At 38.4% G+C, this 22,958-nt stretch overlaps 2 protein-coding genes and 1 pseudogene across 6 annotated transcripts; 2 read left to right on the forward strand and 1 right to left on the reverse strand.

Moving 5' to 3' along the window:
- Positions 1 to 6,835: 6,835 nt before the first annotated feature.
- LOC108868319 (disease resistance protein RPV1-like) lies at positions 6,836 to 12,311 on the reverse strand. 4 transcript variants are annotated; one of them, XM_048575520.1, is made up of 5 exons: positions 11,899 to 12,311; positions 10,289 to 10,972; positions 9,036 to 10,128; positions 8,514 to 8,780; positions 6,836 to 8,424 (listed from the first exon to the last, which is right to left on the reverse strand). In XM_048575520.1, exons 1-5 carry the CDS (start codon positions 12,006 to 12,008, stop codon positions 7,153 to 7,155), a joined length of 3,426 nt encoding a protein of 1,141 aa, XP_048431477.1. In that variant the 5' UTR covers positions 12,009 to 12,311; the 3' UTR covers positions 6,836 to 7,152. The 4 variants fall into 4 exon arrangements, with proteins under 4 accessions (XP_048431477.1, XP_048431479.1, XP_048431478.1 ...); XM_048575522.1 differs by having other exon boundaries at positions 10,289 to 10,940; positions 11,899 to 11,987; XM_048575521.1 differs by lacking the exon at positions 11,899 to 12,311 and adding an exon at positions 11,497 to 11,892.
- A 579-nt stretch (positions 12,312 to 12,890) lies between these two features.
- On the forward strand, positions 12,891 to 14,750 carry LOC125473018 (annotated as a pseudogene).
- A 2,346-nt stretch (positions 14,751 to 17,096) lies between these two features.
- LOC125473162 (RNA demethylase ALKBH9B-like) lies at positions 17,097 to 20,411 on the forward strand. Of its 2 annotated transcripts, XR_007255048.1 has the most exons (7): positions 17,097 to 17,384; positions 17,562 to 18,119; positions 18,641 to 18,726; positions 18,901 to 19,211; positions 19,365 to 19,436; positions 19,539 to 19,998; positions 20,130 to 20,411. XR_007255048.1 is itself a non-coding variant. In XM_048575593.1 (6 exons), exons 1-6 carry the CDS (start codon positions 17,201 to 17,203, stop codon positions 19,930 to 19,932), a joined length of 1,605 nt encoding a protein of 534 aa, XP_048431550.1. In that variant the 5' UTR covers positions 17,097 to 17,200; the 3' UTR covers positions 19,933 to 20,411. The 2 variants fall into 2 exon arrangements, 1 of the variants encoding a protein (XP_048431550.1); XM_048575593.1 differs by having other exon boundaries at positions 19,539 to 20,411.
- Positions 20,412 to 22,958: the final 2,547 nt, after the last annotated feature.

The raw sequence follows: 22,958 nt of genomic DNA on the forward strand, positions 1-22,958 counted from the left end.
CAACTAATTGTTTTTATGTATTTGTTACATAGGGTGACAAAGCAATGGCAATTTACAAGACAAGAACTACACCAAAAAATCAAGCTTTTAAGTTGCATCATGCTTGAAACATCCTCAAGGATTGTCCGAGGTGGGGAACAGATGCGAATCAACAATGTGGAAGATTATTTCATAATGAAGTCCCACCCTCAAATGATGTCAATGAAGGTGTGAATTTTGCTGACAATGAAGGTGTCGACCAAATGAGCCCAACTTCTTCTTTTCCAAGGCCCCCAGGTAGAGATAAGCAAAAGGAAGCAAAGAGAAAAAGGAAGTCCAAGATCCGATACGTGCACAATTTGCTAGTGAAATGGCAAGAATGAACGAAAACCAGTGCCGTCGGCAAGAAGAATCAGCCCAAATGTTTTTGGCCATGAAGGAAGAAGGGGATAAGGAGCAAGAAAGGTACGAAACTAATTTGATAATGGAGGACCTCGACAAATACACTCCAGAGAGGAAGAAATACTTACGTGGTAAACAAAAGGAAATTTTACGAAGGAATGCCACAAGGAGTATATTTCATGATGATGATTCATCTCAAGACTATCACCCAAGTCCATCACCAAGTCAAGGTGATGGATATCATTATTAAATTTATGTAGTCTATGAGTTTTCGATTGTATTAAGTTTATGTGGTTTATTAATTGTCTTTTTTTTTCTTTTTTTTTTTTTTAGTTTATGTGGTTTATCATGATTTTCATGTATTGATTTAGTGATTTTTCAAAATTTATCAGAATTTAAATATTTTTAGGTTAAAATATTCATAAAATTAATTTAAGATAGTCTACATAATTTTTTTTTAAAGTTAATTTAAAAAAAATTAGTCTTAATTCATTCTTTGATAATTTAGGGCTAAAATTTTAGGCTAGAATGGTTGGAGTAGAAAAACTGTTTCTGGGCTAAAACCTAAATTTTCTGGGCTAAATATTTTTAGGTTTTAGGTCACCATTGGAGATGGTCTAAGATTCCTAATCCGGAGATGGTCTCCTATTTCAGACCAATTAGCCTCTGTAACTTTTCTTATAAGATCTTAGCAAAGGTTTTGGCTAATCGATTGAAGCTGCTGCTACCAACTCTCATTTCTCTTATGCAAAATGCATTTGTTGGGGGTTGCCAAATTTATGATAATGTTGGAATTTCTCATGAACTATTTCATTTTCTCAAACTTTGGAAAACTTATCGTAGATTTAAGCTTTGCATCAAGTTGGATATGCATAAGGCAAATGATCGAGGGAATGGGATTTCCTTGATGCAGTTATGGCAAAGTTGGGGTTTCATGCTAGATGGCAACAGCTGATTATGACGTGTATGTGTGCTTGGTTACTTTTTTTATGCTTCTTAATGGACAACTAGGCAGTTGGTTCGTTCTATCACAGGATCTATAACAAGGGGATCATTTATCTCCTTATTTAGTTCTATTGGTTAGTGATGCTTTTTCCAGGATGCTTTATTCGGTGGTGGACCAGAAACAATTGGAAGGAGTGCAAATGAACCCGTATGGCTCAGTAATATCTCATATTTTCTTTGCGGATGACACACTTATCTTCTTGAGGGCAACTCGGCATAATTGTTGTAAGTTGGTCTCTCTTCTAAATCAATATTGTACAACTTCGGGTCAGGGTGTTAATCTGCAAAAGTCTTGTATGTTCTTTGGGGCTAACACGCCAGCCACTGTGGTGTCGAAGTTAGGTCAAGTTCTTAATATGCCAACAGTTTCTGATCCGGGCACTTATCTAGGCGTTCTTGCTTTGTGGGGCCGATCAAAGCGGCAAGGTCTTACTTATGTTAAAGACCGGATTTTACAGAAATTACTAGGATGGAGGCAACAGTACTATTTCTCTAGCGGGCAAGGAGGTATTAATCAAAGTTATGGCCCAAGCGATACCTACTTATCCTATGGCTTTATTTAAGTTCCCGGTTGCAGTCTGTAATGACTTAGATTCTCTAATCTCTAGCTTTTGGTGGGGACAAGGTGCAATTGAAAGGAAAATTCATTGGGTCTCTAAAATACTTTGGGCATCTCGAAGCAGGAAGGGGGTATGGGGTTTTGGAACTTTAGTGATTTTAATGATGCCTTACTTGCTAAATAGTGTTGACGGTTGATTTATCACCCTCATTTTCTTTGGGCTCATGTCCTCAAAGCTCGATATTTTCCGCATTGTTTTTTCCTTGACGCTAAACGGGGGAGTTGGGCTTCTTGGGTGTGGCATAGTCTTTTAGTCGGTCGAGATCTCTTAATGAAACAGGCACATTGACAAATCATGAATGGGACTTCTGTTCCTTTATGGGTGGATAAATGGCTACCCTCTCTTCCGTTGGGTCATATGTGTGTGTGGGATCTTAGCTTCTTTCACCCTTTTTTTGTCGTATGAGGAAATGACTGCTATTTTGGCTACTCCTCTTGGAGATCCTCGTTGTGATGACTGTTTAGTTTGGCCTTCCACCAAAAATGGATTATATGTTGTTAATTCTGGGTATTACTTGGCGCGATCTCTACATGACCCTTAGGTTGATCCTCGGCCCTCTTCTTCACATTCTCCATCTCGGCAGGTTTGGCATATTATTTGGAAATTGCGTACTCCTCTAAAACTTTGACACTTTATGTGGAGACTAGCTCAATGCGCTATGGTTACAATGAAGAACTTATTTAAAAGGAAATGTGCTCCATCACCACAATGTCCGATCTGTAATTCTGAACCAGAATCTATGGAACATCTTCTCTTCTTATGTCCTTGGGTGGAACCTATTTGGTTTGGAAGTGTTCTTAACTTTCGAATTGATTGTTCTCGCATTTCTTCCTGGCTTTAGTGGTTCCCAACTATTGCGAATGCGCAATTTGGGTCGAATGTGGAACATTGCTTTTACCTTGCTCATTTTGCTTTTACTTGTTGGCATATTTGGAAAGCTAGATGCCAATTTCTATATAATCAATCTCCAATCAACCCTTCTCAAGTCATTTTTACCATTTCTACCTCGGCTTCTGTGTTTTTGCATGTTAATGCTCCTCAGTCTATTTCCATCCCGGCTCTCTCAGGTGTGGCGGCCCCGGTGGTTGTTTGGTCACCCCCCACATCTCCCTTCCTCAAGGTTAATATGGATGCCAGCTTGTCTTCATCAACACGAACTGGTTTTGTCGGAGTTGTGGTTCGTGGACCCCATGGTCTCTTTGTTGCTGCGGCACGGTATGCCATTTTTGCTCCCAATGCTACTACTGTAGAGGCTTTGGCTATGATGCGAGGCTGTGAACTTGCTTCTGCGTTGGGGCATCCTCAGGTAATTCTTAAATCCGACTCGAATGACACGATTTCATTTTTATCACATTCGTTGGATGTTGGCAGATGTGAGGCTTTTCCCATCTTATCTCGGGTTAAACAGTATGGGGAAGCTTTCCACAACTGTCGCTGGTCTTGGATTCCAAGATCAGCCAACCAAGCGGCGGATTTCTGGTGTCACCACGTAATACGGAGATGTGCAATTGAGTTTGGGTCATCCGACCACCATCTTCGTTGGTTCATGTTCTGAGTAGAGATGGTTTGCCTTGTCTCCCTTTATCTTCCTGAGTAGTTCATGGGGTGACACTTGAATTTGGTTCCAATGTCTTTCTTTTATCCCATTTGCTGCTTTGTTTGTGTTGCTTTTGTTGTTGGCCTCGAGTTAGGCTTTCTTTGTATCTCTCTAGCTTTTATGCCTTGGAATGCTAGCTTCCGCTTTTCTCCAAAAATAAAAATAAAAAAACAAAAGTTAACTTCTTAGTTGACAAATGGCACATTGCTCATCATGAGTGAAAAGTGATGGCCCTTGAAACCTACATGTTAACTTGGTAGTTGCATAATCATTTGAAAATAACAGAAGAAGAAAACCCTACAATTTCAAACCAAAAGTCTGCTTATATTACAAGGAGAACAACGTAAAAAATAAAAAATAAAAGATATTGTACGAGTGCAAACCTAACGTAACCAAGCTGGTTGGCTAACGCAGTGTGCTCACCTTCTGCACCCCAAGTTTGAATCCCTTACCCTAGTTTAGACTACATTAAAATATCGCTCAAACTTATACAATCAAATCTACATGCTACATATTATACAAAAACACGGCTTGCCGTAAGTGTAGTAGAAAGAGGCGACTGCTTAAGGCGGCTTAAGGCCTCGCATCGAGAAGGCCCCATAAAAAGCTTATGTGTATATTAGACAGTCTTGCCTACCGGAGAAGTGGTAACTAAGCCTGAGATGAGCCACAATAAGGGCACTATTGTATGTGATGGGTTCACCTTGTATTGGATTGTTCCTGGAATCAATGTAGGTCTTATTCATGAAAGAGCCACAAACTAACGCACCAACAGCTACATTTAGGTTCGGATTGGGTGAGTCAAGCCACTTAAACTCGTCGCTCCAGCCAGTTTCTGCATCAACTGGAATTGAAACTTCCATGTGGTGAACATATTGAGGGTACCTGCTTTCGTACCCTACAAGGTAGCTCATCCTCATAGGGTTTTTGCCTGGCACATAATCCGCCTATAGTTTGCAATTAGGTCAGTTTGGTGAAACCATACAAGAAAAATCAGCTTATGAAGATCGTCGGGCTTGTAGGATTTCCCGACACCATACAGCATTTCAGTTTTAGATTACGCGTGTAGTCACTATAGAGAATGGCTAGAAATGCTGAAGCCACAACACTTTGTAGACTGTTCCGTTCTATCACCCAAACAGACCGCCTAATGAATTGTCCCGATTCACGATCTAGCCGCCCCTAGTTATTCTAACAAGGTACTAACATAATACTAAGAGTGATGTTCCTCCCTTCTTCTATCACAAGACCAACACTTTTCGTTGCTAGACTGTGAATCTAGATGAGAAATTTAGGCAATGACAAACCTAACAAATTGTCTCGATTCACAATCTAACAACCTAAGCATCATGGTCTATTCAAAATTAGAGTTAATAGCATGTCAACGGAGATTTGAAGTACATATTAAGCTAAAAATGTAACTAACCTCCACAAAAAGCATATTTGGAGAAGGATGTTCATTGATAAGGTAACCAATGATCCGCTTAAAGTAGTCATGGGCATGATCCATTTGCTTCATAGCTTTTATTTGGTCTCCATATTCAAGAATTGCCCAGGACGAGACAGTTGCAGTGAAAGCCAAGGGAAACCCAAACTTACAAGCTGCAACAAGAAGAAAATACCACAACATCATAACATGCTTGGTTTACAACATACAAATCAAATCAAGGGCCTTTTGAGACTGTTCCTGTCAAAATAAGCGCTTTTGCTAAAAGTGTTTTTTATGACTCAAAAACGCTTGTAAGTTTTTCCGGTAAACATGCAAAAACGCATTTATTGATGTCAAAATAACACTTTTAGTCTTTTTCAGAAGCAGTCTAAAAAAACCGTAAAAACAAGAAACGGATAATAAGGGGTGTCGAATGTGACTGGGAGGTCAGCATGGCAGGTGGAGAGACGTGGCCGAAGAATGATGCCGTTACGAGCGTCAGCAGGCGTAGCTTGTCCGTTGTTTTGAAAGATTTTTGCTTTCTTTGTTCCACGGTAAAAAAAAAAAAAAAAAAAAAAACCCAGCATTCACTTGTGATGGGCCTATTGGGCCTGAGTATATCGGGCCAGGGCCTTAAATAGGTAGTGACGGCCCATATTATCTTTTTTTTTTTTTTCAAAGGCCAACTGGTCAAGGGCGCGAGAAGCGCTCCAACGGCAACTCGAGAGCTCCGTAGTCCGTACGATCCCTGTGTCTCGCTTGCTCGCTCGTCCATCCTCCGAGCTTAGTAGACACACAGATATATATATATATAGGCGGAGGACAAAGGAGCAGAGTAACACTGAGAACTGTAATCTAATCGAACAATGGCGGAAGGAGGAGAAGTCGATTGGGAATGCAGTGGATGCAGGAACAGAAACTACGCCTTCAGATCCTTCTGCAATCGCTGCAAGCAGCCTCGCATCCTCGTCGACACCAAAACTCCCGCCGACTCCAAGTGGCTCCCTCGCATCGGCGATTGGATCTGCACCGGTTAGACCTCACACCCCCCCCCCCCTTCTTTCTCTTTAACTTTCTCTCTCTAAGATTGGTAGAATTCTAGGGTTAATTTTGGGTTACTCATGGTTATGGGTTTTGGGAGTTGAAGGGTTCAAGGGTATTTATATTGGCTTTTGATTGAATTGTATTTCACGTATAATAACGGCTACTTAAGTGGGTTTGGTGTTTCTTTTTTTAGGAAGAAAGGAAATGAAAATGTTTTGAAAATTTTTAGTTTTAATCAAAATGATAAAAATATGTTGTAAGTGAATAATATCAGAAGTGACTTTTTAGAGTAAAAATGTCTTTATTTTTTTGTTAAAGTAAACAGTATCGAAAGTGTTCGTTAAAACTCCCAAAAAGAAAAGCAGAAATGTAAACAGTTCCCTTTTCTTATTTTTCATTAACCGTTAAAAAGCTTATGGCCCGATTGATAACCATTTCATTTTTAGTTTTTAGTTTTCATTGACAGGTACTAACATAGACGGAGCTGGCTTAAGCTCAGTGGCAGCGGATGCCCCCTCTCAATTATTTTTTGTTGAAAAAAATATACTCTTTTAGTTTCTTATGACATTAGTATTAACTCTTTTATGCACTATTGCCATCGTTGGAAGAGCATATTCAGCCGTAAAATTTCTATTGAGAAATTGGATATGAGATCAATGAATAAACAATAACATGATTAATTTTTTATAGAGAGAGATTTGATGGTATTAGTAATGAAGTTGTCATTCAACGTTTAAAAACATGAAACACATCAAGAGATATTGTAATAAGTTGTATAAAAAACCTTATGGATTAATTTACAAGTGTTTGGTTGAGTACATTCTTAAATTTTTTAATTTGTGATTTTGTTATTTGAGGATGCCCCATTCATGCAGATCTCTAGCTTCGTCTTTGCGCTATATTTGAAAAGTCTCCAAATGCTCCATCATCTCTAAGATATCCGGGAAAAGTAAGATGGAGTTCCTCGAGAGATTTCACCTTCAACTAATTTAGCAAGTACAAAATCAATGTTCCTCTTAAATTTAAGGACTTCAAAATGTTTCATTGACTCCAAGTTCTTTGGAACGTATCCAAGTTTAGAGCAGCCGGAGAGATTGAGTTCCTCGAGTTATTTCAAATTTACTAATTCTCTTTCGGATACTTGAAAGCCTTTTGCAACCTTGTAGTTCAAGTCTTTTTAGCGCAGGTAGAAACTCAATTGATGAGTGTAGCTCTTTAATCATTGTTCCACTTAAATTTAAGGACTTCAAATGTCTCATTGGCTCCAAGATCTCTGGAAAGTTTTCAAGTTCAGAGCAGCTGGAGAGATTGAGTTCCTCGAGATGTTTCAACTTACAAATGCTCTTTGGGATACTTGAAAGCCTTTTGCAACCTTGTAGTTCAAGTCTTTTTAGCGCAGGGAGAAACTCAATTGATGAGTGTAGCTCTTTAATCGCTGTTCCACTTAAATTTAAGGACTTCAAATGTTTCATTGGCTCCAAGATCTCTGGGAAGTTTTCAAGTTCAGAGCTGTTGAAGAGATTAAGCTCTGGGAAGTTTCCAAGTTGAGAGCGATTGAGCTCTGGGAAGTTTCCAAGTTTAGAGCGATTGAGCTCTGGGAAGTTTCCAAGTTTAGAGCTGCTGGAGAGATTAAGTTCCTCGAGATATTTCAACTTACAAATGCTCTTTGGGATACTTGAAAGCCTTTTGCAACATTGTAGTTCAAGTCTTTTTAGCGCAGGGAGAAACTCAATTGATGAGTGTAGCTCTTTAATCGCTGTTCCACTTAAATTTAAGGACTTCAAATGTTTCATTGGCTCCAAGATCTCTGGAAAGTTTTCAAGTTCAGAGCTGCTAGAGAGATCGAGTTCCTTGAGATATTTCAACTGATAAATGTTGTCTGGTAGACTCACTAGTTTCTTGCAACCAACCAACGATAATTTACTTATATCCCTAGGAAGCTCAGAAAACTCACCAAGAGATATGCAGCCATCTAGATTAAAGCAACCAGAGACTTTCAGCTTACATCTGTTGCTTGGAAGTTTCTCAAGGTATTTACAACCAGTAATATCCAAGTGAGAAATATTTTCGTTAGACCAAACTGATTCAGGCAACTCCTTTATACCACTGTTATGTAAATCTAAGTATTTAATATTTCTTGGCATCTCTGGAAGATACTCGAGACTGATGCAGCCTCCAACATCAAGATGAGTAAGCTTGTCAAGATGTTGAAAAGACCAAGGAATTTCAACCAAACTTGTACAGCCAAAGAGATCTATGCTCACAACTTTTAGACTCCCAGAGAGATTTGGAAGTTCAGTTAGATTCCAAGAGTGCTTCAAATCGATCACTTCTAAGTTCACCAGTATCTGCAGCAAATTAAATAGAAATATCAAGAATTAAAATATAATTTCTACACTTCATTTAATACAAGAATTAAAATAGGCATATAATATACCTGGTCTTCTTTACAAAGCTTCTTAACATTGCTATATCGCATATGAAGCTCAACTAGATTTTCAGGAGAAAAATTTGACGGCAAAGATTCCAGCAGATAACTAGGCCAGTAAAGATAACGAAGAGAATCGGGAAGGTCTAGAGAAGCAACAAAACTATCCACAATTAGCACTTTTAGGTTAGACATCACTTTGAGGTTTGCTCTATTCAATGGTCGCTTTTTAATCTTTGACCAATCAAACGTTATGGCCTGAACAGTTGGAGCTTCCTGAAAATAAGACCAAAGTTTGTAATGCTGTACAAGGGTATCCTCCTCTAGTTGTCTAAAAACACAAACATTTGTTCCTATTCCAAAGACTTCCAACACAATAAAAATCCAATCAATTTTTTTTTTTTTTTTTTTTTTTAAGAATTTGACTTCTTTATTATAAATGAGTTTTACTTTGTTGTGTCATCATCTAAAGTTCGTTATTTGTTTTTCTAGAAAAAGAAAAGAAAAAAATTGAACGCATTTGGCTCTTACCTTGTTACTCTTCAATACACGATATATATCCTCATCATTGAACAACCTATTCCGTTTTCCAGGATCGTCAATGCATTGTTCCTGAACAATTGTCCTTCCCATTTCTTCAAGCAGATCATGCATCTCTATAATTTCCCATCTTGATGTTAACTTAATTGATATGAGAGACATATGAACGAGAACTTTGATTCCAGCCTCTGCAAAGCGTCCACGGATAGCTAACCTTTTCCTTACCTCTTTCACTTCATTCCCTTTATGAAAACATGCTATATCCAAAAATATCTCCTTCTCATTTCTTCCCAATCCATCAAAACTTAGTCTCAACACTCTCTGGAGCCTTTCATATGGAAATTCTTTCAGTTTGTCCAATTCATCTTCCCAGTCTGCTTTGCTATTGCAATTGAAGAACAAGGACCCCAGAAGTTTAAGAGCTAAAGGGACGCCTCCCGCGTAATCCACCGCCTTTTCTGCCAACTCCTTATAACCTGCTCTAGGAGTACTGTTATTCTTGAAAGCACGTGAACAGAAGAGTTGAAGAGCGTCATTCTGTTTTAATCCCTCAACCTCGTAGATCTTACCCTCTTCAGTAAGTGTTCTCCTATCTCGACTTGTGATAATGATTCTACTTCCAGTGCCATACCGAAGACCCTTGCCAGCTAAACGTTCCAGTTGTATTGAATCACTCACATCATCAAGAATGATGAGGACCTTTGTACGCCTGAGCCTATCTCGAACAAAAGTTGATCCCATGGATAGACCTTCTTCCTTTAATATCTCCTTAAGAAGTGTTTTTTCCAAGTGTTCTAGCCCATCATTTTGTTCTCTCTCCCTAACATTTCTAAGAAAACAACAGGCTTCAAATTTAGAAGAGAGTCTGTTAAATACGGCTTCAGCAAGGGTGGTCTTGCCAATACCACCCATTCCCCAAATACCAACACTGATGCAAGCATCTTGTGAATGAATGGCCAATAGCTCTTCAATTTGCTGAATGTGGCTTTCAATTCCAACCAGGCCCTCTAAATCACATGATGATTCACAAATCAATTTGGTCCAAATACAATCGACAACATTCTTAATTAGATCTGCCTCCGTCCTGGCATATACATATATATACATATATGTATGTATGATTATGTAGAAAAAGGCAATAGTTAGTCATAAATATGCTTTACCCAATTTTAGCACAAATCGAACTGTCACAAGTTTAAAGAAAATTTATAACTTTAGAGCAAGTTAAAGAATGAGTTAGTTACCCGGATTTTTTAGAATGATCAAACCCAGAAAGATTGGCTGCAGTCGTCAAAGCATCCCTCCACTTGTGCACCTTGTCGATACTGTTATCGAAACGTTTTTCAAGTTGAGCAAATGCATCTGCATAACTCCCGTGTTGTTTTCGTACATCAGATGCATTGATGTCGTAGAAGACGGGTATAACCATCCGGCCTTCTCTGTTGTTGCATTTGAGTATATGCACAAGCTCATCCAAACACCATGTGGAAGAAGCATAGTTTTGTGAGAAAATAATCACCGAAATGGTGGATTTCTCGATTGCTTCTAGAAGGGCAGGTCTGATTTCTTCTCCTCTCTGAAGTCTGTTATCGATGTAGGTTTCAATTTTCTTCTCAAGTAAGGCAGCATGAAGATGGCTGGTAATACCAAGGCGGGTGTCCTCACCTCTGAAACTGATAAACACATCATACTTTTCTCGATGTGGGGGGTTATCAACATCAGCATCATCAACAACAGCAGTAGAATCAGCAGCAGAATCAGGTACAACAGAATCAGCTACATCAGAATCAGCCGCAGGAGACGAAGAAGAAAATGATCTGCAACACATGTACAACAGAGTCCCGATGGCGATGACGATGATGTTGAAAACTTGAATGAAGCCAATCAACTCCATCTCCGAATTAGGCATGTGCACAAAGTTACAAATGCTTCAAGAGGACAAAAATTGAAAATTTAGAGAGACAAGGATTAGTCACTTTCACATACTTAAAAAATATTTGATAATTGATAATGCTAAACTAACCAACGCTTTCACAAAGTTACAAACGCTTCATGGAGGACAAAACATATTTGTCGAAATGGTTTGTATGGTTTTTATACAAACAATATTGGTGGAGGGGAAATTAGACCTCAAACTCTGTCCTCAAATGTAATTCATGTTTATGAAGAAACATAGCGGATGCAATTAACTGAACTGAGGTGTCATACAAAATTAATTTGAATAATACTTAAGTACTCGCTAGTGAGTATTTTATGTACTCACTCATGATGTGTTTTTTGTTTTAAAAGCCCAAGAAAAATTAATGACATGTACATTATATTATACAAAAATAAAACATATATTAATTTATCATTGGACAGAATTAAGACGTGAGTACTCATTACACAAATATTGTCCTAATAATTATATTTTGCTTTCACAGTTTCCTAATTATGTTACAAAATGCATTACCTTGAATTGGCCTTTGGCTACCTGCACAAAGTTTCAAAGGCTCGAAAGTCAACGAGTGAGAGATGAACGAAGGTGGAAAATGGGGCACATGATACCCACCTATTTTATTTTATTTTTTTTAAAAACTATAATTTAAAGAAAGATATTCATATATTTGCAATCTTAATATGAACAATGTCATCTCAGCATGTAAAGGAAGACAATTGATCCAGATGCGAACAAAACAAAGTGACATCCGGTGACAGGTCACCAGCGAAGAAATTAACAGCAGACATAACAAAACTTAATTAGCAAATTAAATGCCAGCATAACATAACACCTAAACTTATTAATTAAAAAGAAATGACAAAAAATATAGAAAGAGCCTTAAACAGTATCAGTAAACATTAAACACTGACTAACCTCTGGCAAGTTACCAATTTGACAATGGCTTGTTTGTTTTCTCCACCTTCAAAACAAGAAAACTTCACCTTCAAAATAATAAATCCAAAACAATTACTTTTTTGTATCATCAGCAGGAGCGGCAGCGGATGACGACGAAGAAGAAGAAGAAGGCATATCCATAACCTCTAGTTTTCAGATCCAGGAGTAGTAGTTGCAGAGAGATTAATTGTGAATAGAGAGAAAGAGAGACTGGTTCAAAATTACGGAGGATACAATAAAGCGAGAGAAAGAGAGAGTAGTTTAGAATTAAGGAGGATCTAATGAAACAGAAAAGAGAGAGGGGAAGTGGGAGACTAGCTCAGATTTTACTTGAATTGGCTTTTGACTAGATGCACAAAGTTCCAAAGGATCTATGAGTAAGAGATGACCAGTTACAAAAGCATATAAAGGGGCGAACCCGAATCCTCTCCGGATCCCTATAAATCTGAGCCTAAGGATCCAACGATCTGGACCGTTGAAATTTGATCCAATGGCTATAAACAAATGTCCTTCTAAAATTATAATAATTGTAGTCGTTGAGTCGAACTTCAACGGTTCAGATCATTGGATTCTTAAGCTCATATTATTAGGATCCGGAGAGGATCCGGGTTCAAAAAGGGCACATGGGATGAGGCCCCTTTACGCCCTTTGCCCACTCGGTTTTGAATTTTCCTTGATTAGTATGTCACCAATTTCTTTCAAAAAATTTCCAAACAATTTCCAATCACCAATTTCTTTCAAGAAATTTCTAAACAATTTCCTGAAATAAAAACTGCTCGGAAATTGTTTGGAAATTTCTTGAAAGAAAATGATGACATACTTATCAAGGAAAATTCAAAACCGAGTGCGCAAAGCCAACAATCTGAACCAATGAAATTTCTTTCAAGAAATTTCCAAACAATTTCCAAGCAGTTTTGATTGAGAACTTTTCTAGAATTTTCAAAAGAAGATATGTCAATTCCACACTACAAAATCGTAGAGGAATGAGAATATTGTTCACCAATGAAAATTGAACAAGATTTCAAACAAAAGTAACTTTTGTTCTTAAAACCAAGAACCACATATGCATACCAAAATCACAAACCTTATTTTCCAGACATAGAGGTCAAAATCTAAATGAAGTCTACCTTCTCAAGGTGTAATTCTTCACTTGGTATTGCACCCTCCCCAATCATTTGCCCATGGTACACCGCAATGCCTGCCAACCATTGCAGGTTCCACAGTTCCTGCACTTCAAGACTGCAGTTTAGAAATCATCCAACTTCAATACACTATGAACCTAGTAATGTCATCAAGTACACCAAGAAAAAAATTCACAGCTCAGATTGTTGTTTTTTTTTTTTTTTGCACCTAATTTGGCAGCTTAGAGAGTAACCATCAACAGTGCCATGATTTTGAAAATTTACACATAAAACGTTCTAAATTGTTGTGTGCAATTTACTTCTGAATGATAGAGAATAGTGCCTAGCATAATAAAAGTATACCACAAAATAATAGAAAGGCAACACCTTTACACACTAATACATATAATTTTCATTTTCTATATAGTTTAGCATGTTTTTTGTTAGATGATTGAGCTAAACACACACACCTACGCATATGTACACGGATATGCTGCAGTTATGTTGTTTTATTATTACGCAACTGGTACCGTAGATTGTAAATAATGCTCACTTTTTTACTTCCTCATTCTTCGTATAAAGCTCTTGGAATGAAGCGATTAGCATCCGAAGAGCTTGTTCATGACTGGGATAACAAGAGACTGAACGTAGGACGTGTAAGGATGATCTATCTATTCTATGGAATTTTAGATTATAAGTTTATAAGATTGTTACATACAGTATCCTTTGCCTTCTTCTTCTCCTCCTAGTTCTTTCCTTGTTCTTTTCACTAAATTGCAGACAGTTGGGCAGCAGCAATCCTATCCTGGGTTTGAGCGAGTGGTAGGGACCAGTGGTAACCTCGCAACTGGACCTTACGCTCCTTATCATCCCAATATAAGCTCAGGCATGGCTCCGAAATTGCAAGTGCCCATGCCATTCACACAGCAAGCAATGACACCTGCACTCCTTGGAAAAGGGTAAGTTCGGAATCAGCTTTTCCTTTTACATATGGATACTTAGGTACCACATTCGGTTGGTTAGACAACTATTTTTGGTCTTTGAGTCTTTGTTCTGATATGCATATTAGATCTTACAGATTTGTGTTTATTTAACTGTTTTCAGTGTGCTTCCACTCCTTTTTAAACGTGGATAATATCCCTAATTCCGCATACGGCCCTGATAAATGTCAATTATGACGAGCCTATATTTTTAGCATAAATTCAGCTTATTGTGAGGTTAGCTTCTTTGATAAGGACTTTCTTACTTATAGTTTATTGGCTTCGCAGAGCAAAGCAATGACGTAATGGGGATTGGATGTGCACAAATTGCAACAATCATAATTATGCATCTCGATTGAACTGCAATAGGTTAGTGTATACACTAAGCATTGATTCCTCTTTTGCTTAACATTCATTACTTCATCCTTTTCCTCGGGTTTAATCCGAACTTAGCACTGTAAACTGTTTTCCAGTATGGCATGGAATATATCCTGATAGAGCAGTGAACCTCTTTCTCAATATGTACCGATAGAACAATAGTTTCAAATCCGTGTATCAATTATTTTTCCAGAACTGCAATTAACGAGGGTACTTCCTGTTGCTCCAAGTTGGGACGCGTAAATGATCTGTGCATTATACATTGTAATTTGCTCTGAATGTTGGAACCTTTGTTATCTGCAGGTGCAAGACTGAAAGAGATGCGACCGCTCAGCCGGTCAATGCCTTGTAGCCATTCAAATTCATGAAGTTGCATGCTTAGTGCTCATTCAAGTTTTGATTTAGCCTTTCATTTTGTACTATATTGAGGTGAAAATGAACCTTTTGCATTAAGCGGCTCGTTATCTCACATTATTCAGATAGCCTATCAATATTTCAATGTTAATAATTGCTCTCCAAGAATGTAATTTACAGCTCCATGGTTTCGTCTCACAGAGAAAGCTATTTGTATACTTTATTGATCGAGTAATATTACAGAGTCTCCGATGCAGGTGAACGCTTTTAACCAGTTGAGCTACAAAGCCTATGCAAACGATAAAGATTTGGTATGCAGTCATCAAAATCAAAACGAGAAGTAGAAAATCTCTTGGAGAAGAGAGTGACTGAATCAATCAGGAACCCTTGAGGATGGAAGTGGGAGAGAGAGGAGGTGCATCCAACTGGTAAAGATTAAGAGCCGGTCCAACAAACCTGAACAGAATCCAAGCCCCAATCACTATGTAAATTGAAGCATAAGCAAACTTGTTTAACCAAAACAAAGCACCCTTCTCCCCCACATAAAGCTCCCATGCCTTCTCCCCCAAGCTCATATCTTCCCACTTCTTTGGAGCGTCACTAGCTTGAGCCTTCATGACCCGTCCGCCGTCCCCCTCGTTGCCCTCCTCTCGCTGCTGCTTCGTCCGCCTTCTCGACCTCTTTTTGAACCGCACTCCCGTGGGGCCCGGTGCTGCCACGCTGTTGCCGTCAGTGTCCGGAATGCTAGTGCTGCCGCCACCATCACTGCCGGTGGTGTTGTAAACTAGCGTGCTGATCCTGAGAGGCCGCGGACAGGTGGCGGGTGAGAAGATATGGTTCAGTTTTGTTGGAGAAGGTTTTGAGTGGGCGAGGTGGGTTGGGGAGGCTGGTGTTGAGCTGAGTAGGTGGAGGAGTTTGGCCTCCATTGCTGAGGAAGTTTGGTGTTGCAGCCGAGTGAGTGAGTGAGTGGTTGGATTTTGGTTTTATCACTTTATCTTTTCGTTGTTTTTTTTTTTCCACTATGAAAGAGGCCAGTCTGATTAAGAAAAGTGTGGTTGGGCTTCAACTTTAAGTGGGCCTTAACAAATTTTCAATTTACTTGTAATCAAACTCAAACTTCACCAAAAACTAAGGGCATGTTCGTTAACGTTTTGCAAAACAGTTTTTCATTTTTTTGACGCAAAAATGGGTGAAAATGCATTTAGTAGATAGATAATTTTGTGAAAATATACTTTGAGACACAAAAAACAATATTTAGCCTGAATTATGTAGAACATCAAATTGATGTTTCTTTTGTTTTTCAAAATAATATAAAATAAAATGTACATTAGAAAATAAATGAGTTTTAATAAAAAAAATTAAAAAAAATCATGTATGCTAATACTACCATCACCAAGGCTGCCACCACCATCACCATCACATTTTCCATCGTCTCACCATCACCACCACTATGACCATCATCTTTGACACCACCATCGTCGCTACTATCATATCCTCAATTGCCATCACCCTTGCCACCATGGCACGCCCCCCTCCCTCATCTCACCTTCGCCACAACTGACATTACCGACACCCTCTCAGCATGACCTCCACATGTACCTTTGTTGCCACTATAACAGCCACCATATTATCCATTGTCGCATTATTGCAACCACCACCATTACCACCATCGTCACCACTACCACCACCACATGCTCCATCCCATTACCCTCACCATATCCACCACCACCTCCACCATCTCCTGTCACCATCATCCCTATCATCTAAACTACCATTTTCACAGCCATCCCTATTTACTGAACTTCATGTTTATAATCGGAACCGTTCATATTATAAATCACTCTGTAAATACCATTTTTATAAAATAAAAAAAAAATCAATTGACACAAAGATCATTTTGTTAACAAACTGTATAAAAATAGAAGAACATATTCAATAAAAGTATTACAAACCATCTATCATTTTGTTTCAGTTGATTTACTAAATTATCTTAGTTTTAATTGATTTTTTTCACAGAGATTAACCTTACAAAATAATTTAAAATATAAACAATTTTAATTATAAATACGAAATTCTATAACTAAGCAACGCTATATTTAAAAAAAGAACCCTTCTTCAACCTTAAGGAGCCAAACTCATTCTCGTATCCCAATTAGGAACGAAATCATTGATTGGACTTGGACAAGTGGGCAAGCTTTTATTATAGCCCAACGCAAGATGTTGGACGAGGATCTCAAATTCCAAATCCTACCCGGATCCAACTCTCACCACCCCTCATAAATACCAAACTACCCCTCCTCTATCCCCATTATTACAAACCCCTCGCCGAAGGTTTTACAGTCACTAAAGTACGCTTTTGGCTACCCGCTCTTTAGCATCTCTCTTTTCCAAAGCAAAAACATCCACTCACCCAGTCAACAAGCCGGAGCAACCCAGCCCCACCAATCCATGACCGACAACACCACCGATGACAACCGGGTCGAACCGGTCGACCCGTTCCTTGTAGGGTATCAGCCCTCGGAGCTCCGAATCGCCTCGGAGTTTCTCTCCACCTGGCTCTCCTTTCTCACCAGAGATCTTTGTCCACACTGCTCCGCCAAACTCGCCGATCGCGTCCGCTCTCTCGGCCCAGGTACGATTTTTTTTCACTTTCTGTTTGTTTGCTGGGAAAATATAGGGCTAGAAAGCGTGTAGAAGTAAAAAGTTTCAGTCTTTATGTTGTCCTGTACACAGAAGAATTTTGAATGTTGAATTTTGAATTTGTGTTTTGGCATATCCTTAATGGGATTTTGTGATTTGGGAATTGAAGAACTTGGTGGGGATTCGAAACCCGTTAACCCGGATGAGAATTCGGGTGATTTGAATACGGAGAGCAAGGAATTGCAGGTGGGTAGTGATAATGATAATGGTGAGGATCATCATGATGATGACACAAAGTCACTAGGTAGTTGGGACGACGGAGATCAGGGGATATCGGAACCCGACCCAGAAGCTTCTAACAGTGGATTGGCCCCCTTATTAGACACTCCAAGCCCTCGAATGTCGTGGGCCGATATGGCACAGGAAGATGAGCTGGAAGAAGAGGAAGAGCATGAGTTGCCAAAGCGGGTGGTCAATGTGAACGAGGCGACTGGAAATTTGAGGATTACGAAGTCTACATTGTCTAGGGAGCAGAGTGAACGCATTAGGTTCATGAATGTTAGGAGGAAGAAAGATTATATTTGTTTGGAGAGGATTAATGGGAAATTGGTTAACATTGTCGATGGGCTTGAGCTCCACACTGGTATCTTCAGTGCGGCGCAACAGAATAGGATTGTTGATTATGTTTATAAGCTTCAAGAGATGGGCAGGGATGGTTTATTAAAAGGTTAGTTCTTTGCTTTAAGAATGCCATTACAGTACTTGATCTTCCTGTTGATATTTCTTCTTGTTTTCGTACATGTTATATATGTTTGTAATGTTTCCAATAACATGTTTTCCCTATCTATGATGACTTGATACATAGGCCTTATTGGTAAACCTTCTTTACCTAGCTAAAATGTTAGTTGTGTGGAATGCACATAATGTCTTCGATTTTCTTTTATGAATTTACGTCTATTTTGTTCCTCAAATTTTATTTATTTATTAATTTAGTTCATTGTAAGTTGCCAAAGAACTTTTTTCAGTGGTATGTATGTGCCAAATGTTAAGGTTCCCCCTCTCTTTTCACGACGAGTTGTAAGTTATCTTTTATGTATTTTTTTCTTTATACAGAAAATATGAAAGGTCTATTATTTAGCTCAAACTTGTTTCAGGATTTTCTAGTTGCATTTTATTATATTGATATAATTTAATTCTTATTAGGAAATGTATGATCTTTTTGGCTAACCTGTTCTGAAATTCTTGCAGCACGTACGTATACAGCACCTCAAAAGTGGAAGAGGGGCAAGGGACGAGTAACCATTCAGTTCGGCTGTTGCTACAATTATGCAATGGTATGCCTTTTTGCTATGGCATTTATATTTAATTTCAGTTTCTTACTTGACTAACATTTTGTAGAAATCAGCTACATTGTTATTCTAGTGGGTATAATTTCTGAACTTTGCTCAAAGGAACTATAAAGTGATACTGATTTTAATGTTGCATCTGTTGTGCTGTGTTGGTTGCAGGATAAGTATGGTAATCCACCTGGTATCCTACACGATGATGTTGTCGATCCCATACCTCAACTTTTCAAGGTGATCATTAGGAGGCTGGTAGAATGGCATGTGCTTCCCCCGACCTGTGTACCTGATAGTTGCGTCGTCAATGTATACAATGAAGGGGACTATATACCTCCGCATATTGACAACCATGATTTTGTTCGACCTTTCTGTACCGTGTCCTTTCTTAGTGAGTGCAACATAGTTTTTGGATCAAACTTAAAGATCATTGGTCCTGGCGAGTTTGAAGGTTCATTTGCCATTCCCTTGCCAGTTGGGTAAGTATGCCATCCTGATTTGTGCCTGTGAATTTACTGCCCATGTTTAGACTCTACCTATTGTTTGCCATTACATTTTATTTATAGTTTTGATATATGCACCAACCTTTTCATGGATTCAAATATCTCAAGAGTCAGCATTTTCCCATGCAGGTCTGTTCTGGTTTTAAACGGAAAGGGGGCTGATGTAGCTAAGCATTGTGTGCCTCCAGTACCTACAAAACGGTAAGAGTTAAAAGTGTGCAATATAATTATTGTCTTTTTGTGGTTGCTTGTATTAATTATTTGTCTTCAGGATATTTACCTGTTTGTTATTGTATGTATTAGGATATCAATCACATTTAGAAGAATGGATGAAACCAAACGGCCGAATGGTTATGTTCCAGAACCTGATCTACAAGATCTTCAACCACTATCCTTTGAAGAGGACAAGAAAACTAGATTAAATTCACCTAGGAGCCAACGTCGGATGAGGAGGCAGCCAATTAGGGGATCTGCTGACAGACGTGAGTTCCACTCAGAAATTAGGGGATCTGCCGACAGACGTGAGTTCCACTCAGAAATTAGGGGATCTGCTGACAGACGTGAGTTCCACTCAGAAATTAGGGGATCTGCCGACAGACATGAGTTCCACTCAGAGCCCCGAGAGTCAAGTTGGAGTCGACGTGGATCTGGAAATAGGTGGAACCGGGGAAGGGTCAACTTGAATTTTGAGAGCTAGTTGATGATGGCTAACTTCTTTGCCAGTACAAGTGTTGCAGCTGGCCCCTTTCAACCTTTCGTCAAGGTTCTTACATTTAATTTCCTAAAGAGATAAAAGATATCGTTTGGATTTGTATCTTTCTACATCTACTTTAGGCTTGTCAACTGTGCTTTGGTTTCTTCTTTTACAAGAGCAATATGCATGTTTGAGTATAGATGGAAGTTCAGAGGATGCGGCGAAGGTGGTGGACGTAAATGCAACTTGCTGGAATGCTACCACAGTTTTATTGGTATTATTTTTCTATAGCTTATAAGGCATATGCCCCATAACTAGATTATCACTTCGCGCTATCGGCTTTGTGAGTTTAAAACATATGGATGAGTTGTACTATATAGTTGATGAACCAACTTAAAGCTGGTTGTTTGTAGCATATTGCTGCTTATGTACCCCAGCAATTGATTGCAATCTATTGAGTGTGCTATTGTTTGATGATCGGAGATATCAGTTGTTCTTTCCTCGGTTTTATGTTTGTGAAACTGAGTTTTTTACGCATGCTCAAGTGTCTTGTGTTTGAACGTCTAAAATTTCTGGCCGGTTTGAGCCATATATTTTCATTGTTGAGATGAGAATGAAATGTAGATTGGTAATTGGTACTTGTTGGAATAAGAACACAGTATCGTTGTTGATTTTGAGCTCGAATGTTATTCCATATTCTTTACTTTTCCCTTCTCTTTTAGTTACAGATGCAGTTACAGTTTCTGGGAATTTTCTGCTTCTCTTTTGTACCTTCAATTCCTTTGCATTTTGACTCCTACAAAGATGGTGCCTTTATTCTTATTTCGTACTCCCTTGGGCCATGGCCTTGGGCTGCCTGACTGGACTGGCCATGGTTTGGGATCAGGGTTCCACGGCCTTGATTTCGGGTTCGCTTCTTGAACCTAACCAGGGCCATGTTTTCGGGTTCACTTATTGGGATCGTAAGTGAACTGACCCGGATTTACAGCCGGGTTCTATCGGGATTGTCGGTGAACCGACTAAGATTTACAGCCGGGTTCCATCGTAGATCCACGGCTCTAGATTAGACCAGAAAACAATCTCTCCTTAAATTTTAGGATGGCCAGAAAAATAAGCTTTTAATTCTCACTTATAAGAAACAAATCTTGCGAACATGGTATTCTGTGTATTGATCACATCATAGATAATCCATCGGAATAGGAGCTTCTCATCTCTATTACAATGTGGTGCAAATAGTTTTAGGAGCCGTTATTAACATTCTAAAAAAGAGGGTGAATCCTAGCTCAACCAAAAGGTTGCTCATTTGTGACTTAAAGGTCACAGGTTACAGTTGTAGAAACATCTTTGCAACGAAAAAGTAAGACTGCATACGAAAAACATTTACCTTGATCCTCACAAAGTAGGAAGCCTTGTTGATTTGGTATCGCCATTTGTTTTTATTAACATGCTAAAATAGTCCCTTTGAAATCCTTCCTAGCAAAGGGAGGAGTTATGATGACTAATTTGAACTGTTAATAACAATTCTCAAAATTTTGTATTAAGAAAACTTTTATTGTCAACATAATTAATAAAATGTTATATATTTGCCTTTATTCTCCTTCCATCATAACAAACAGATTTGTTACTAATGAGACTTTTGATTGGTTTCTCACTTTTTCTCGTAATTTTAAATTTCAGTAAATCTCCTCATTTCACATGCCCCGCTTCTTTTAACTTTCCAAATTCATAGCATGTGACATCTTTCTAATAGTAAACAAACAAAACATTGAGTTTACCGACATAAAATTTGGTGTTTATATTACTACTCAAACACTATAGCATCATAGTTGTTTCCAAACATTCCGTACATAGACGTTTTCTTTCATTTATTAGCAAATGTCGCCAACGTAATTTAATTCAGGACATCTTCCAACCAAGTAAAATTTCATTGATCATGAGATTTGTGCACCTTTTAACCTTTAATATCACTTGAGTCGAGGCACATGTACATTCCATCTTATATGTTTGAGGATTGTAATTGTATATATTAATACATACATATGATCAAAGGCGGATGCATACTGAGATCTCGGTGGTCACATGATCTCCCAAAGTTCATTCGAAGATTCTCTGAATGTTTTGTAGGGATCCCTTTGTACCTACTAAGTGTTTGATGTAATACCTGCTGGATATATCTGGACATGTCGCATGGATAACACTTGACAAATTCTCTCGATATTACTCATCAAGTGTTTGAAGAAATGCCTCTGTGAATAAATTGAAAATTTTTTAGGGGGGCTTCGCTCTCTATTTCCATCTAAAAAACTTAGACCTTTAACATTAAGACCATCCAAGATTCAAACCATAGATCCACCACAGAATATGATATAATATGATTTGTTTAATTTTATCCTAGATTAGACCTAGCACATTTACGCCACAAAATATTTATGGCATGAATTCTACTCTCTTTTTATTTTTACTCAATCAACCCGAACTCAAGTTCAAACTTTGAGATCTCTAGTCCTCCTCTTATCATTTAGGTCATCTTCAACCGAAGGATCTAGAGGGCCGAAAATAGTTTGAAAACTGCCTCCAATCGAGGGTCAAGCCAAGGAGCTCGTGGGCCCCACTAAACAAAAATGGGCCAAAGGGCCAACCGGTTGACCTAAAGGAACCAGCCAACCAGGCCCAGGCATGGCCGGATTTTGAATTCCAACAATAACTAGCTGACCTCACCTAGTCGTTATGTTTGAATTTTTTTTTTTTTTTATAACAATTTTTTTTTAAAATTAAAAATTCTATTTTTTTTCCTATAACTTACTAAGCCATTAAACAACATTAAATAACATACAACTACATAAAAAAAAACATTTAACAATATGAATTGTAGCCCAATATCCATCCTATTTATAGGCCAAAAAATTCAAATCCAACGGCTAGCTAACGTCAGTTACCGTTGGATTTGATTTTTTTTTTTTTATGCCAAAATTTAAAAAAAAAATATTAAAAAAATTCTCATTTTTTCCTATAAATTTAAGTTGTTGTAA

Source organism: the organism of the source record quoted next, unplaced genomic scaffold (genome assembly GCF_019419815.1).
Source record: "Pyrus x bretschneideri cultivar Hongxiangsu unplaced genomic scaffold, Pyrus_bretschneideri_v1 Contig8, whole genome shotgun sequence".
NCBI lineage: Eukaryota > Viridiplantae > Streptophyta > Magnoliopsida > Rosales > Rosaceae > Pyrus > Pyrus x bretschneideri.

Bases quoted from the DNA above. Each gene is read 5' to 3' on its own strand.
- LOC108868319 (XM_048575520.1), bottom strand. From the start codon at position 12,008: ATGATACAAAAAAGTAATTGTTTTGGATTTATTATTTTGAAGGTGAAG. The intron at 10,129-10,288 runs GTAACTAACTCA...TGTATATGCCAG, and splicing joins GATCATTCTAAAAAATCCGG to GACGGAGGCAGATCTAATTA. The intron at 8,781-9,035 runs GTAAGAGCCAAA...TCTTATTTTCAG, and splicing joins GTGTATTGAAGAGTAACAAG to GAAGCTCCAACTGTTCAGGC.
- LOC125473162 (XM_048575593.1), top strand. From the start codon at position 17,201: ATGACCGACAACACCACCGATGACAACCGGGTCGAACCGGTCGACCCG. The intron at 19,212-19,364 runs GTAAGTATGCCA...TTTCCCATGCAG, and splicing joins GCCATTCCCTTGCCAGTTGG to GTCTGTTCTGGTTTTAAACG. The intron at 19,437-19,538 runs GTAAGAGTTAAA...TGTATGTATTAG, and splicing joins CCTCCAGTACCTACAAAACG to GATATCAATCACATTTAGAA.